Source organism: Sphaerodactylus townsendi, linkage group LG12, assembly GCF_021028975.2.
Source record: "Sphaerodactylus townsendi isolate TG3544 linkage group LG12, MPM_Stown_v2.3, whole genome shotgun sequence".
NCBI lineage: Eukaryota > Metazoa > Chordata > Lepidosauria > Squamata > Sphaerodactylidae > Sphaerodactylus > Sphaerodactylus townsendi.
Window position 1 is genome coordinate 21,112,332 of NC_059436.1, and position 14,267 is coordinate 21,126,598.

At 50.8% G+C, this 14,267-nt stretch overlaps 1 protein-coding gene across 1 annotated transcript in view; it reads left to right on the forward strand.

Moving 5' to 3' along the window:
- The window catches only part of NECTIN1 (nectin cell adhesion molecule 1), a 135,820-nt gene extending 126,425 nt beyond the window's left edge, over positions 1-9,395 (forward strand). The window contains 1 exon segment of the mRNA XM_048513539.1: positions 7,616-9,395. Within this exon segment, the coding sequence (XP_048369496.1) occupies positions 7,616-8,157 (542 nt within the window). The 3' untranslated portion in view covers positions 8,158-9,395.
- The last annotated feature ends 4,872 nt before the right edge of the window (positions 9,396-14,267 follow it).

Here is a 14,267-nt window from a genome sequence, read left to right on the forward strand (position 1 = left end):
CTGCCCCCCAAAAACCCCTTCCATTAGTGATATGGCGTCAAGAGTTGCCCAGTGCTCTGCTGCAGGAATGAAACCCCACTATTATATCTTTGGCACTGAGATACTGCAATTCCTTCCCAGCCTTGTGGGAAGAGAAACTCTCTCTCTCTCTCTCTCTCTCTCTCTCTCTCTCTCTCTCTCTCTCTCTCTCTCTCTCTCTCTCTCTCTCTCTCTCTCTCTCTCTCTCTCTCTCTCTCTCTCTCTCTCTCTCTCTCTCTCTCTCTCTCTCTCTCTCTCTCTTTCTCTTTCTCTCTTTCTCCCTCTCTCTCTTTCTCTTTCTCTTTCTCTCTTTCTCTCTCTTCCTCTCTCTTTCTTTCTCTCTCTTTCTCTCTTTCTCTCTCTCTTTCTTTCTCTCTCTCTTTCTCTCTCCCTCTCTCTCTCTCTCTCTCTCTCTCTCTCCCTCTCTCTTTCTCTTTCTCTCTCTCTTTTTCTCTTTCTCTTTCTCTCTCTTTCTCGTTCTCTCTTTCTCTCTCTTTTTCTCTTTTTCTCTCTCTTTCTCTCTTTCTCTCTCCCTCTCTCTCTTTCTCTCTCCCTCTCTCTCTTTCTCTCTCTCTCTCTCTCTCTCTTTCTTTCTCTTTCTCTCTCTCCCTCTCTCTCTCTCCCCCTTTCTCATTCTTTCTTTCTTTCTTTCTCTCTCTCTTTCTCTCCCTCTCCCTCCTTCACTGGTGTTGACTTTCCAGCTGCAGCTGCAACAGAGGGGACCAGCCAAGGCCTCACAACCACTGGAACGGATCCTACAAAGCTGACTGCCCAGGAGAGGGGACCCCCAGCTCCCATGCAGGGGCCTGATGGGACTCAGAGCGCCCGGCTAAAGAAGGACCCCATTGTCCCCCCCTTTGGCAGGATCAAAGGGACGTCTCAGGCTGGGCTGCAATCCAGGGAGATCCTTCTTCTTTCTCTGCTCCCAGCTGCTGTCCCAGCGGACGAAATCTTTGGAACCGAGACAGGAACTTTGCCTGAATGTGACAGCTGTGGAGGCTGGGGGCGGGGATGGGGCGGGGGGGGGGGGTTGCAAGGTAGCAGATTTTCATTCTGGTACTGCCTGTTTTTATTGGAGATGGAATCAAGAGGTGGTTTAGAAGCTGCCGTAAAAATCACGATGTCCCCTTTAAGGGGGGGACACACACAGCCTTCTGTCTACCACTGTCCACCCACCCCCTCTCCTTCTGCCCTCTCCGTTCCACAGCAGGGGTTTTAATCCCCTCCAGTCCATTGCCTTCCTAATGGGATTCTCATATGCTGCCCCCCACCCCCCGCCCAGCTTTTCAGCCTGGGAATCACCACAACGTCTGGGGCCCGTGTAATTCCAAAATTTTGGAGGGTGGTAGATGGACGGCCCCTGTCTCTTTCTCTCCCCCGCTCTATCTGTGATGCACATTAGCATCTCCTGTTCATTAAGTCCGTGCGCGCGCCACCTCTCCTGCCTTCAGAGACACCCAGCCCAGCTGAGCATTGCCAGAGCTGTAAAAGGCAATACGATAAAAACATCATAAAAACGGCGCTGCTGAGATCTCAGGGTAAACAACAGCATCGGCGCACAGCTGTCGGTAAAGGGCTTCTGGAATAAAGAAATCTCCTCTCCAAAAGCCTAAAACAATGGTACCCCCCCCCCCCCCCCGCTTTTGTAGAAGGGGGTTTCCGCAGCTTGTGGGCAGTGGCTGGAAAACCTCCCCACCTCAGAGGAGCTCCCATTGGCTGTAATAATGCCACCCTTTTGGGTGCTGTAAGTCTGAGGCCCAGTCCACCTGTGTAATGTAGCGAAGACTACGAACCTCAGCTCCTCCTGTGAAGCCGTCTTTGAAAGATCAGACAGGATGAGGGGAGAGATTGAATGCAGCCTCGTGATCTTCAAAGAGAACTGCAGCAGACTGTTGTGGGTTTTCTGGTCTGTGCGGTCATGGTTTGATACCACCCGGTACCAGACCACGGCCCATGGCCTGGAAAACCCACAACAGCCAGTCAATTCCAGCCATGGAAGCCTTCAGCCTTAAATTGGAACTGCAACAGCTTGGGATTCTGGTGTCAGGAAGGGGATCCCTTCCCCTAACACAGTGATGGCGAACCTTTTCGAGTGCCCAAATTGCAACCGAAAACCCACTTATTTGTCGCAAAGTGCCAACACGGCAATTTAACCGAATACTGAGGTTTTCGTTTAGAAAAAACGGTTGGCTCTGAGGCGCACATCACTTGGGAGTAAGCTTGGTGAAGCAACCGTGCAGCGCTTTGAATGGGTGAATCACAACCCTAGGAGGGTTTACTCAGAAGCAAGCCCCATTGCCAGCAACCGAGCTTACTCCCAGGTAAAGGATCGTGCCCAGGCCAGCCTAGATGTGTGTGTGGGGGGGTGATTTTCTGCCCCCCCCCACATGATGAACTCTGTGCACGTGTGCCCACAGAAAGGGCTCTGAGTGCCACCTCTGGCACCCGTGCCATAGGTTCGCCACCGCTGCCCTAACACAACCAGGGTTTAAAACTCGCTCTTGGATATTAGCAGTTTGCAAAGGGCTCTGCAGAAGCTGAGAGGCTGCAAATAATCTCGAAACGCTTTCAAGCAGCGCTGGTCTCTATCGCCACCAAGTGGGAGTGTCAAGAATATTCCTCGTTGCTGTCCCTCCCTTTCTCTGATGTTTCTCTTCCTCTCCAGTCTCGCCACAGCATCTTGACATGTCCAGTTTGGACCAGTTTTCCTGGTATCCCATATTCAAATGGGACGTGTGCTTGCTGAATTTGTGACCAGCTGCTGTTCCTGTGACTTTTACAGAATGGAAACAGAAAGAGAATCAGCAGCACTATTCCTGGGGCGAGAAAAGACTAAGGCCTCTTCCGCACACGGCGAAAAATGCACTTTCAATCCACTTTCACAATTGTTTCCAAGTGGATTTTGTTATTCCACAGAGCTGCACAGTGCATCGAAAGTGGATTGAAAGTGCATTATTCTGCATATGCGGAAGGGGCTTAAGTTGTACATGACTTCATGCTTGAATTCAGGCTGGTAAAAAAGTGAGAACCGAAAGAGTCGAAGTTTGTGTTAAAAAGCTTCTACCGCATCTAGTTATTTACAAAATTTGCATCCCGATTTTCTGCCCCTAGACGGGCCACTGTGGTAGCTAACAGCTCAAAACGCATGTGATAAAAAATCACATTTTAAAAACATTGAGATCAGTCTCCCCCCTCCGCGAAGAAAGTGTTTAAGGGCTGTTAAAACATACAAAATATTAAAGAAGCACCTAAAACATTTTACAGAAAGCCGAGAAGCACGTCTGAAATTCTCAATCCCCGGCTTGTCCTTTATAATCCCTGCAACGTCTGACCTGCGGGTGCCGCAACACAAAGAAAGATCAGTGAAAATAAATGTCACGGCAATCAGGTGTCACTGAGGAGAGCACCCTGGTGTCAGCAAATTGTGTAGAAACAAACAGTGTCTCGTCGCTGAACTGTTGTTAATGTCCAAGAGGGTAACCCATCAAAACCAGGTATGCTCTTACCTGTGGAGTCTCACCCAACTGGAAGGGGAAAAGACATGAAAACGCATCCCTTTACTCTGCTGCTAGCCCAGTGGTGGCGAACCTATGGCACTCCAGATGTTCATGGACTACAATTCCCATCAGCCTCTGTCAGCATGGCCAATTGGCCATGCTGACAGAGGCTGATGGGATTTGTAGTCCATGAACATCTGGATTGGCCATGCTGGCAGGGGCTGATGGGAATTGTAGTCCTTGAACATCTGGGGTGCCATAGGTTCGCCATCACTGTGCTAGCCCATCAGATGGAAATGTATGATACTGACTAATGCTAAGTGAGAGAAAGACCACGGGGGCACCTACCCCGGTAATGCCAACTTGGATTAGGGCCTTGTGTGGTTCAGTGATTAAGTGTAGCGTACTCTAATCTGGGATTTGTTTCCCCATTCCTACACATGAAGCCTGCTAGGTGATCGTGGGCTAGTCACAGTCCTCTCAGAGCTCACAAGGTGTCTGTTGTGGGGTGGGGAAGGGAAGGAATTTGTAAGCTGGTTTGAGTCTCTTAAAGGTAGAGAAAAGTGGGGTATAAAAACCAACTCTCCTTCTTGGGGAGGGGGAAATCTCTTCCTCCTCGCTTGCTGCGTGGAGTTGCCAAGGATTGAATTCCAGATTTCCTGCAGGCCAAGTGGGGCTCTGTCACAGAGCCGCAGCTCCTTCCCAAGAGCGCTAGAGGTTCTGTTACATCAAACTGGATCGTTGGTTGTTGTAGCTTAGCTCTGACTGGCAGGAGCTCTTGGGCAGGGGCAAGTTTTTCTCAGCGTCTGCTGCCAGAGTTCCTTGATGGGAGAAACCTGGGATTCTGCACACTGAGCCCCAAAGCCACTGAGCCCCAGAGCCACTGAGCCCCAGAGCCCCAGAGCCACTGCCACTGAGCCCCAGAACCACTGCCACTGAGCCCCAGAGCCCCAGAGCCACTGCCACTGAGCCCCAGAGCCACTGCCACTGAGCCCCAGAGCCACTGCCACTGAGCCCCAGAGCCCCAGAGCCACTGCCACTGAGCGCCAGAGCCCCAGAGCCACTGCAACTGAGCCCCAGAGCCCCAGAGCCACTGCCACTGAGCCACAAAGCTGTTCTCTTATCAAGCTCAAGACAGACCATTGATTTAGTACTTGGAGTCAGCGGGGACTTTACACTTCTCTCGGGTTTGCACAGACAGCTGGCTTCAGTGGGTTGCCAGCGTAGTGTAGGCATCACGGCTCCCTCAGCTCTGCCCTGTTGGTACGGAAATCCCTTTTTCCACAGAGACCTTTGCCAGGCAACAGCCTCACTTTATGTGTGTGTAACGGGCGGTCAAGGCACGACTGGCTTATGGCAACCCAGTAGGGTGTTTGAGGCAAGAGGCTAACAGAGGTCGTTCGCCATTGCCTTCCACAGCATAGTGACCCTGGGGTTCCTCTTAGGTCTCCCATCCAAGAACTAACCAGGGCCAACCCGGTTCAGCCACTGAGATCTGATAAGATCAGCCCAGTCTGGGCCGTTCAAAGCAGTGAAATCAGAGACTGCTCAGGCCACCCAGGTCAGAGCATCTCATCATACCTACAGCCCAAAGCTAGCTCAGTGGTTAGTGGTCTGGTAATTCATTGGTAATTCATTGGTAACATTGCAGTCCTCAGATCCTTCCACGCACACTCCAGGCACGAGGGTTACGTGAGCCTGGTTTTGGTGCCCAAAATCCACCCTGAGTAATAGAGAATCGCATTCATGGGGAGTTCTTTCCTCTTCTCCCCACCCACAAGCAACTGCATCCCACTAGGCAAATAGGGTGATAGTCAGGAAGTATAACAGGCTTCTGGGGAAGAATTGATCATCAGTGTCTATTTATAGTTTCCTGTTGGGTTTCGCTGTGAGGGGAGAAGCAGCTGCATCCCAGAGCAGTGAGAGTTCTGAATGCATGGGTACAGCTTCATTTGGGAATGGGAGGGGTTGCAAAAAATTGATGCATTTGAGTATTTGGGGGGTGGGGGGTGGGGTGAGAGGACAGGCCTTGCTGGTTGTGGGTCTCGGAGTGTGTCCAGGCCGAAGAAGAGAGGCCGCTTTCCTTCTGTCTGACTCCATTTCGCCCTTGTCTTCCTTTTGCTCTTTCTCTCCCACTGTTTGCTTGGGATAGCTTTACCGTCATGGTTATACGTTTGGCCCCGTGCCAAGCCCTTTTTCTCCTTGTCCGGACTGCCTGGGTGACCTTGGTCCATCCTTCCACTCCCGTTTCAGGCGGGGGCTCATTTTTCCACTGGGTGGAAGGAAAACCAATACTCCTTCTGACCTCTATACCGAGAGAGGGAGAGATGAGAATTCGGAGCTTCAATACAAAATAGACATCGGGATACAGGATGGAGGTTCATAAAATAATCTCCGCTGCTGTGCTGGAGCAAGGCGGCGGTTTGACTCCCACTCCCCATGCGCCAGAGCAAAGGTTCACCCACAAAACGGATTGCCAGCAGGGCCAGGCGTGAGACAGGGAAAGGGGTCTTCTATCCAGCCAGAACCTCCCTTATGGAACTCCCTGCCACAAGATGCAGGAAGGGGCACCCACTCAGATGACTTTCATAAAAGCTTAGACAGGTTTGTGAAGGACAGGTTTTTCCACTGCCACAAGAACTGTGACCGAATCCTGTGTGCACAGAAGCAATGTAAATAAGTTCAAGGCATTTAGCCTTGTTAAATGCGGTAGGCATCTTGGAGCCGTCCCTTGATTGCCTTCATGCTAATTGAATTACTTGCTTTCTTACCAGTCAGAAACTTTTGAAACATCGCTGGCACCATTCATGCATTCCTGGAAGGGCACGGCGCAAGAACGGCCCGGCACCTCTTTCCCCTGCCAGGAAGGGTCCCTCGTGCCTCAGTCGGGCACTCTCCTGTAATGCCCAGGGCACATGATGTGCACCACACAAACTTTTTTTCCCAAGGAGAAATCAGCACGATCAAGCATCCATTTTGGATCAACCCCAGCAAACGTGGCATTACCCACGTAATGTGGAAGAGAAATCATGGTTTTGCAATCCGTTAAATACCCTTGGGAACAAGGGACTTGCCCCATACCAGGGGTGGGCAATTATTTTTTCCATGGGGCCGCATAAGAAACAAAATATTGTGGAGGGCCGGGCCAAAAGGCAGGGGGGCGAGGCGCTTTGGAAAGCCCCGCAGAAGCCGGCAGCCAAGGCAGCTGGCTTCTGCGGGGCTTTCAAAGACGCCTCGCTCCCCAGCACGGCAGGGGGGCCAGGCAGGGTCACCCAGCGGGCCGGATGTGGCCCACGGGCCGTATAATGCCCAGGTCTGCCCCATACACATTGCTACCAGCCAACCTGTAGAGTCAGGAACAGGCTGAAATTTAGTCACCAAAGGGATGAAACAAATATTTGCAAATCTGAATTCTCCTTCATCTGAATTTCAATTTCACTGGGCACCTCTCAGGGGAGTTTCCAATCCCAAACAGGAGTGAGCTTTTCACGGGCAAAATATCACCTTTGTAACTTGAGTGCTTTGGTTTTGGGGGGTGGGGGTGGGGTTGTGCGTGTCAGATCTCAACTCTCCAAGACCAAATGCCACCTCAGTATATAAAATGCTATACAATATCAATTGTGGAAATGAGATATCGTTGGCGGGGCGGATATTTGAGGCCGCCTGGAGAAAATCCGGCATCCAGGTTTGGGCAGGGCTATGTTGAGATTTTGCCAGAGGGAGAAAAATCGTTCCAGTCCTCAGCATTCGGAGATGTCTCAAAGGAACTTGCACTCTTGGCATGCCTGCGGTGCGGTCAGAGGTGTAGAAATGGGATGTTCTGGTGCATTTTGGCTTATGCATGACGCTGGTTGCTTGTGCTGGTCGGGGGTAAACAGCACTCTAGGAAAAGTCTGGGCCAAGCTTGTCTGATGCATAAAGCCAAGCACTGACCCATTCCATAGACAGGCACCTTCCCTCCCCTCCCCTGATTTTCCCCTCCCTTTTTCCTTCTCCTCATCTCCCCCCGATTTTTTTTGTTTGTTTGTTTTAAAGCATGTTGTCGCAGTTCCTCACAGATTGACGCTTGTTCCCCCTTCCATCTGTCTTTTCCTACCCAGAATTCCCTTACACCCCGTCTCCACCTGGCACATCTGTGGCGCAGTCGAACATCTCCACGGCCGTGATTGGGGGCGTGGCGGGCGGAGTCTCGTTGGTCGTGGTGGTAGCCTTCGTGGTCTTTATGGTGCTCCGGCACCGGCGTCACACCTTCAAGGGCGACTACAGCACCAAGAAGCACGTCTACGGCAACGGGTACAGCAAAGCGGGCATCCCCCAGCACCACCCGCCCATGGCACAAAACCTCCAGTATCCCGACGACTCAGACGACGAGAAGAAGGCCGGCCCGCTCGGCGGCAACAGCTACGAGGACGAAGAGGAGGACGCTGCTGGAGGCGACCGGAAGTTGGTGGTCAGTCCCAACAAGTATGACGACGACTCCAAGCGGCCTTACTTCACGGTGGACGAAGGTGAGGCCCACCCCGAGGCCTACGACGAGAGGACACTTGGTTTCCAGTATGACCCCGAGCAACTGGACATAGCCGACAACATGGTCTCTCAGAACGACGGATCTTTTATTTCCAAAAAAGAGTGGTATGTGTAGCTTGCTCCCACCCACCCTGTTTTTGCCCCCCTCTCACCTGCTGTGTGATGCCTCCAAGGCACAGGGCTGCCACACGTGGCCCTGCATGTTTTCACGCACACAAACAAACCCACGTGCTCGCGACAACGCTGGCCGGGGAGCCAGCATGACAGAGACTCTTTTGACAGAACTGCCGCTGGTTCAAAGCCCGCCAGGAGCCAGCAAGGTGAGGGGGGGCCGGTTGCTTTGCTTCTTGGTTTTGTTTCGTTTTGTTTTGTGGGGAGGGGAAAGGGTTCTGTTTTTTCCCCTCTTTAAGTTTTCCGAGGGATTTTTGTCCCCTAAAGTGTCGTTTGTATTGATCAGTGGCTTTGGTGTCAATACTCTTTGCTTTAATGACTACTGCCCTCGTTGTAAAGAATCCCCCTGTCTCCATCTTCTGTTTGTGTCTTAAGGTGTCTCTGTGTCGACCTTTGGTTTTTCCCTCCCCTTTGCCTCCCCCCCCAAAAAAACACTGGATTTTGTATGTTGTCTTAAAGTTGTGCGGGGGGGCGGGGGGGGAGCCAAAGGCGTACCAATGAACTTTGGAGACAGAAAGCACAAAAGCACGGAGGGAGCGGAAAGACTGGCCGCTCCCAGCCATGCTCCATATCTGTATCTGTGAGCATCCTTTGCCATTTCCCACAATGCACCTGCGGTAGGAGGGAGAGAAAATATCCCCCTGCCTTTTTAAAAACAAAAACAAAAAGCATAACAAATGACTTCCTCCTCCGAGGAACAGTGCATGGCACCCAGGGAGGGCAAATGTAGCAATTTTCTTCCTGTGGTTTTTTTTTAAATTAGCATATTTTAAAATGGGGGGGGGGGTTGAGACCACTGTGATGAGCATGTCTGCTGATGCGATGGTTATGCTTGGGATTCCTTTGCGCTCCTTCGACATTTGCTTTCCCCATTTATTGAGAAATAAGCAGAGCCAGATACGGTCCAGGCCCCCAGACGTTTAGTGCCCGAGCCGGTGGCTCCGTGTGTTATCTCCTGCCCTCCCATCCAGCTGCCTTCGGTACAATCTCCACAGATGTGGACAGCGTTCGGGCCGCTTCTTTTTGCACAGACACATCCGTTACTTGAAAACCGGAGGGAACGGGAGCCCACGGCTTAGTGCAGTGATGGCAGACCTTTTCGAGACCGAGTGCCCAAACGGCAACCCATAGCCCACTTATTTATCGCAAAGTGCCAACACAGCAATTTAACCTGCATACTGAGGTTTTAGTTTAGAAAAAACAGTTGGCTCCGAGGCGTGCATTACTCGGGAGTAAGCTTGGTGGTAGTCGGTGGCTTTGCTTTGAAGCAACCGTGCATCTCTTCCAACGGGTGAATCACGACCCTAGGAGGGTTTACTCAGAAGCAAGGGTCATTTCCAGCAACCAAGCTTACTCCCAGGTAAAGGATTGCGCTTTTGTTCTTTGCATGAAAATCAGTGGGGTTTAACAGTACTTAACAGGGTTACCTACACTGCTTCCCCAAAACTTGGTCTTAGGTTTAATGCTAATAATTGAACCTAGTGGCCCAGGCCAGCCTAGATGTGGGGGGGGGGGAAGCAACTCTGTTTGCGCATGCCCACAGAGAGGGCTCTGAGTGCCACCTCTGGCACCTGTGCCATAGGTTCGCCACCACTGGCTTAGTGCATGCTGTTCATGCAAGACGTCCCTGGTCCAACCCTTAAAGAATCTTGTGGGAGGGGAAGATGGGAACGACTTTTCCTGGGTCCCCCAGAGAGCCACCGCCAAGTTCAGCAGATGGGCTGGAAACCAAAGGAATACAACGGTCAGGTAGCAATCCAACATTGTCCCTTCAGAAGCAATGCTTGGTGGAATCAGTTCACACATTTGCAGGTGAAGTCAAGCAGTGTGCGTGTATGTATCAACCAGACCCTAGATATTTAGGTTGCCTACGAGAAGCACAGCAATGGCCTGTCCTGGTCCATGTACTGGTGCTCCTGAGTCTAGTATCTTCAGCACTCGTCTGTTTTGCCCGGGCTGCTGAACCCCCGACAGCTCCGCGGAGGACGACTTTCTCTTTGGCATCTCTAAGGGAACTCTGGAGTTCTGACTTGATGCCAAAGGACGCCAAAGCAAAATTATGTCATCTTGGTAGAAGTCCACCTCCGCTGTGCCTGGCCTTGCAAAATTCCTTCCAAAATACAGTGACCAATGGTGACTTGTCCAGGTTCCTTGGGCTAATTTACACTGCAGAGTTAAAAACCGGTCAAGGCGTCCTTCTTTTCTGGCCCACTGAGCACCCTGGGGAAAAGAAAGGCCCGGCCGGCATCTGCTTTCTCCCTAGCATAATGTGTGCCATTCTGAACCCTGTTGCAGTCTCTGCATGGAAGTGAAAAATATAAAGGTGCATTGCTACCATTTATTTGGTTGGGGAACAGGCCGTAGTTCAAAGGTCAAGCATACACCATGCAGGGGTGAGGTCCCAGGTCCAAATCACAGCAGCTCCTATGAAAATTTTATAGGGTAGACCTGCCCTCAGAGCAGACACATACATGAATACACATACAGACCACTTGTATCTGCTTTGTAAAAAAGAGCTGATGCACGTTTACAGATTATATGTGGATTCACTGTAAGTTGTGAACATGGACAGTATTGCACTAAGGACCAATGGATTCCATGTGGATCAGCCTCTGACATTCCCATCTGTAGCTGTGATGGACCATGAACTCTCTGAGGGCTCCGTGATTGCCACGGGATCACAGACTCTAGAGGCCTAGGCTGTGCGTAAATACAGCCACCAGGGATGGCCCAGAATTATTTTACATAGCAACAACTTTACTGTGCCTTTAACCACACAATCCCCTCATAACACTTCATGTCACGATTCCCACTAATGCCAGTTTGAACTGGACGTGCACTGGACGCCAGTGTCTGTGGCATGTTTCAGGATAGTGTAGTGGCAAGGAGTCTCACTGGATAAAGCACATCTGACAGAAACAGAGAGGTAGGAAGAGTGAATTCCAAAATTCTGCATTGGGGTCACCCAGATTTTGCAAGCATAATAAGCCACCCCTTTTGTTTGCATTGAAGTGCCGAAGTTGGCATTGTTTTATTCTGATTCTGGGAGGGAGGGAGGCGCTCTTGTTTGAAGGAAGGAGGGAAGGCTTGGAGACCCCTCTGCAAACGATCATGAGGGCTGGAAACTTGGTGTCTGTTGCGGACACCCCTCAGATGCCAGCACTGTCCCAGGCGGCAGATTATGCCTTCTGCGTAGGGATACCAACCCCATGACCACGGGTTATGTACAGAGAGGACTTGCCATGCACATACGGTGCTTGGGAAAGCCTAGACCTGTGGTGGCGAACCTTTGGCACTCCAGATGTTATGGACTACAATTCCCATCAGCCCCTTCCAGCATGGTCAATTGGCCATCCTGGCAGGGGCTGATGGGAATTGTATTCCATAACATCTGGAGTGCCAAAGGTTCGCCACCACTGGCCTAGACCATCAAGTGGGAAAGGCTTTGAAAAAGAAAAACTAAGCTCAGATGAAAGAGTCCCCCGCATCACAACGTGGCAGGGGGAACCGTTTGGCAAAGGTCTCAACCAAGGGAAAAGCAGTTTCTGCTCCAGTTTTCTCACTGGGGGCGGGATCGATCTATGACAGCCTTCAAAATTCCTTCGCTCCAAAGAGAACTCTGGCGGTTGATCTGTGAGGAAGGCACAAGAGCCTCCCAACAGCCTTCTTTTACAGGGGAGGCTGCCATTTGCCTAGTTAGCACCATGAAGATGCTTTCTGTGACACATGGCCAGGAAAGGTTGTTGTTTTTTCAAAGAAACAGGTCGTTTAGGGATTCTGGCCCACAATAAATATTGTAGTTAGAAATACTTGCCTTCACGTTGATGGCCCAGGCAAGCCTGATCTCATTCAGATCTCAGAAGCTGACCAGGGTAGGCCATGGTTAGTACCTGGATGGGAGACCACCAAGGTTTGTTGTGCAGAGGAAGGCAATGGCAAACCACCTCCATTAGTCTCTTGCCTTGGAAACCTGGACAGACTGGTCATGGGTTGGCTGCAATACAATAGCACTTTCCACCACCAAAAGATAGTCTTTGCAAGCCAGAGATTCTTCCTGGACATGTAAACACATTGCTAAAGCAGCCTCAATTTCTTCCTCTCACCTTCCTTTTGGCCACCAGGGTTATGATAGATGCCCGTGCCAGGCAGGTCGGCTGACCAACAATCGGAGCTGCCCGCCTGTGTTCGGACCAGAATAGAGGGAGACACGCGTGCATTCGAGGCCCGGCCTGCTGCACACGGAGGGGAGGGGGGCTGGTGTTTCTCGCGCAGCTTGTGTAATCTGCGCAGGAAATTCATTATGTGTTAAGAAGCCCAGAAAGGGACGCGAGACCCTCGCAGGACCCTAATTAGCAAGGCTAAACGATTTGCAGTTAATCTGTAGCGTGAAATAAGATGCCGCCACAAAAACACACATTTTAAAAAAATGGATCAAAGCTATGTTCCGCAAAAAGGCTCAGATGCAATAGAAACATCCTCCGCTGCTTTTTGCAGGTTTTAGATCGGCCTTTGGAACTCCCCTGGCCCAGGCGCGGTGCCTCAAAGCTGCGTGGAAGCAGGCAGTAGCTTTGCAGAACTTTGAGGATCATGCTGCCAAGGAATACTGCCTATTTATTTTTTTTTAATTCTTCCTCCCATTAAATTCCTGTGGACCTTTAACCTGAGCTTAAACCCCCTCCCCATCACTTGACTCCCAAGTGTCCAAAGGCTCGCCAAGAAATTTCTGCAGTGTTGTGGAAAATGTGTTGGGCTCCTTTTAATGTTCCTCTCAGCTTGAGTGAGAAGCCTTCTCCCTCCTTTTATTTCACACATGCCAAAATTCAACAGGAACTCCAATACAGGGTCGGAGCGAGGGGGAACAGCACCCAGGGCACACTCTAACCCTAACCCTGCACTCCTGCAGTGGTGCCCTCCTGCCCCGGAATGCCCACTCCACAGCCCAGCCACACCCCCGCCTTGGCGTCATGCTCCCACCCCACCCCACCCCATTGGCACAACGTCACTGCTCTAATGGCTTGCTTTTTAAAAAGGGAGCTCGCCGTTCATGATAACTTGGGCATGTGCTGAACTAGTTGTTATAACTGGCTGTAGATATTCTGCTGCTTTTTCAAAGAGTTGGCAATGCTACAGCAGAAGCACCGTTGCCATGGTATGCATGCATCTCTTTCTATATTTTCTGATCCAACAGTTTAGCAAGGCTTTGCATTTGTTCAGAAACCTGCCAGACCTGTTTGACCAGAGGTAACAAAAGATGATTGTGTACTACAGTGTAATTATTGTGCCATCTTTACCTCTGTTTAAAAAAAAACCTTCATTTGTTAGGGGCTAGAGATCCAATCACCTGTGTGTTTGCCAAGAATCTATAGGATGACTAAGAACACAAACCATGGTTGGTCAGATCAAGGATCCACCTAGTCCAGCATCCTATTCCCAAAAGGAGACTGCGAGAAAGTAGACAAGCATTCCAGGGAAGCCACAACCCTCTCCCATTTCTTCAGCACTGGGTATTCAGGGGTACACTGCCCTTTGACAGGGAGGTTCTATTGAACTATTCTGGTAAACCACCAGTAATAAATCAACCCTCCACATTTTCTTTATACTTTGATCACCTCACTCCCAGACATGAAGGCAGGAAAGACAACAAGAAGAGAAGTCTCCTGTGGGAGACTCAAAGGGGCTTACAATCTCCTTTCCCTCCCCCACCCCCACAGCAAACACCCTGAGAGGGAGGTGGGGCTGAGAGAGCTCCAAAAAGCTGTGACTAGCCCAGGGTCACCCGGCTGTCGTGTGTGGGAGTTCGCAGGCTAATCTGAATTCCCCAGATAAGCCTCCACAGCTCAGGCAGCATAGCGGGGAATCAAACCCAGTTCCTCCAGATTAGAATGCACCTGCTCTTAACCACTACACCACTGTTGCTCCTGTTTGACTGATGGGTTATCAGCTCCAAAGGTGGTTGGAAGCTTTTCCTGGGCACACAGTGAATAGAAAGGTCTGATGTTAGAAACCAAATTAAATCTACATGAATCCAAACGTGGCAGGTGTTTTCCAGATGGG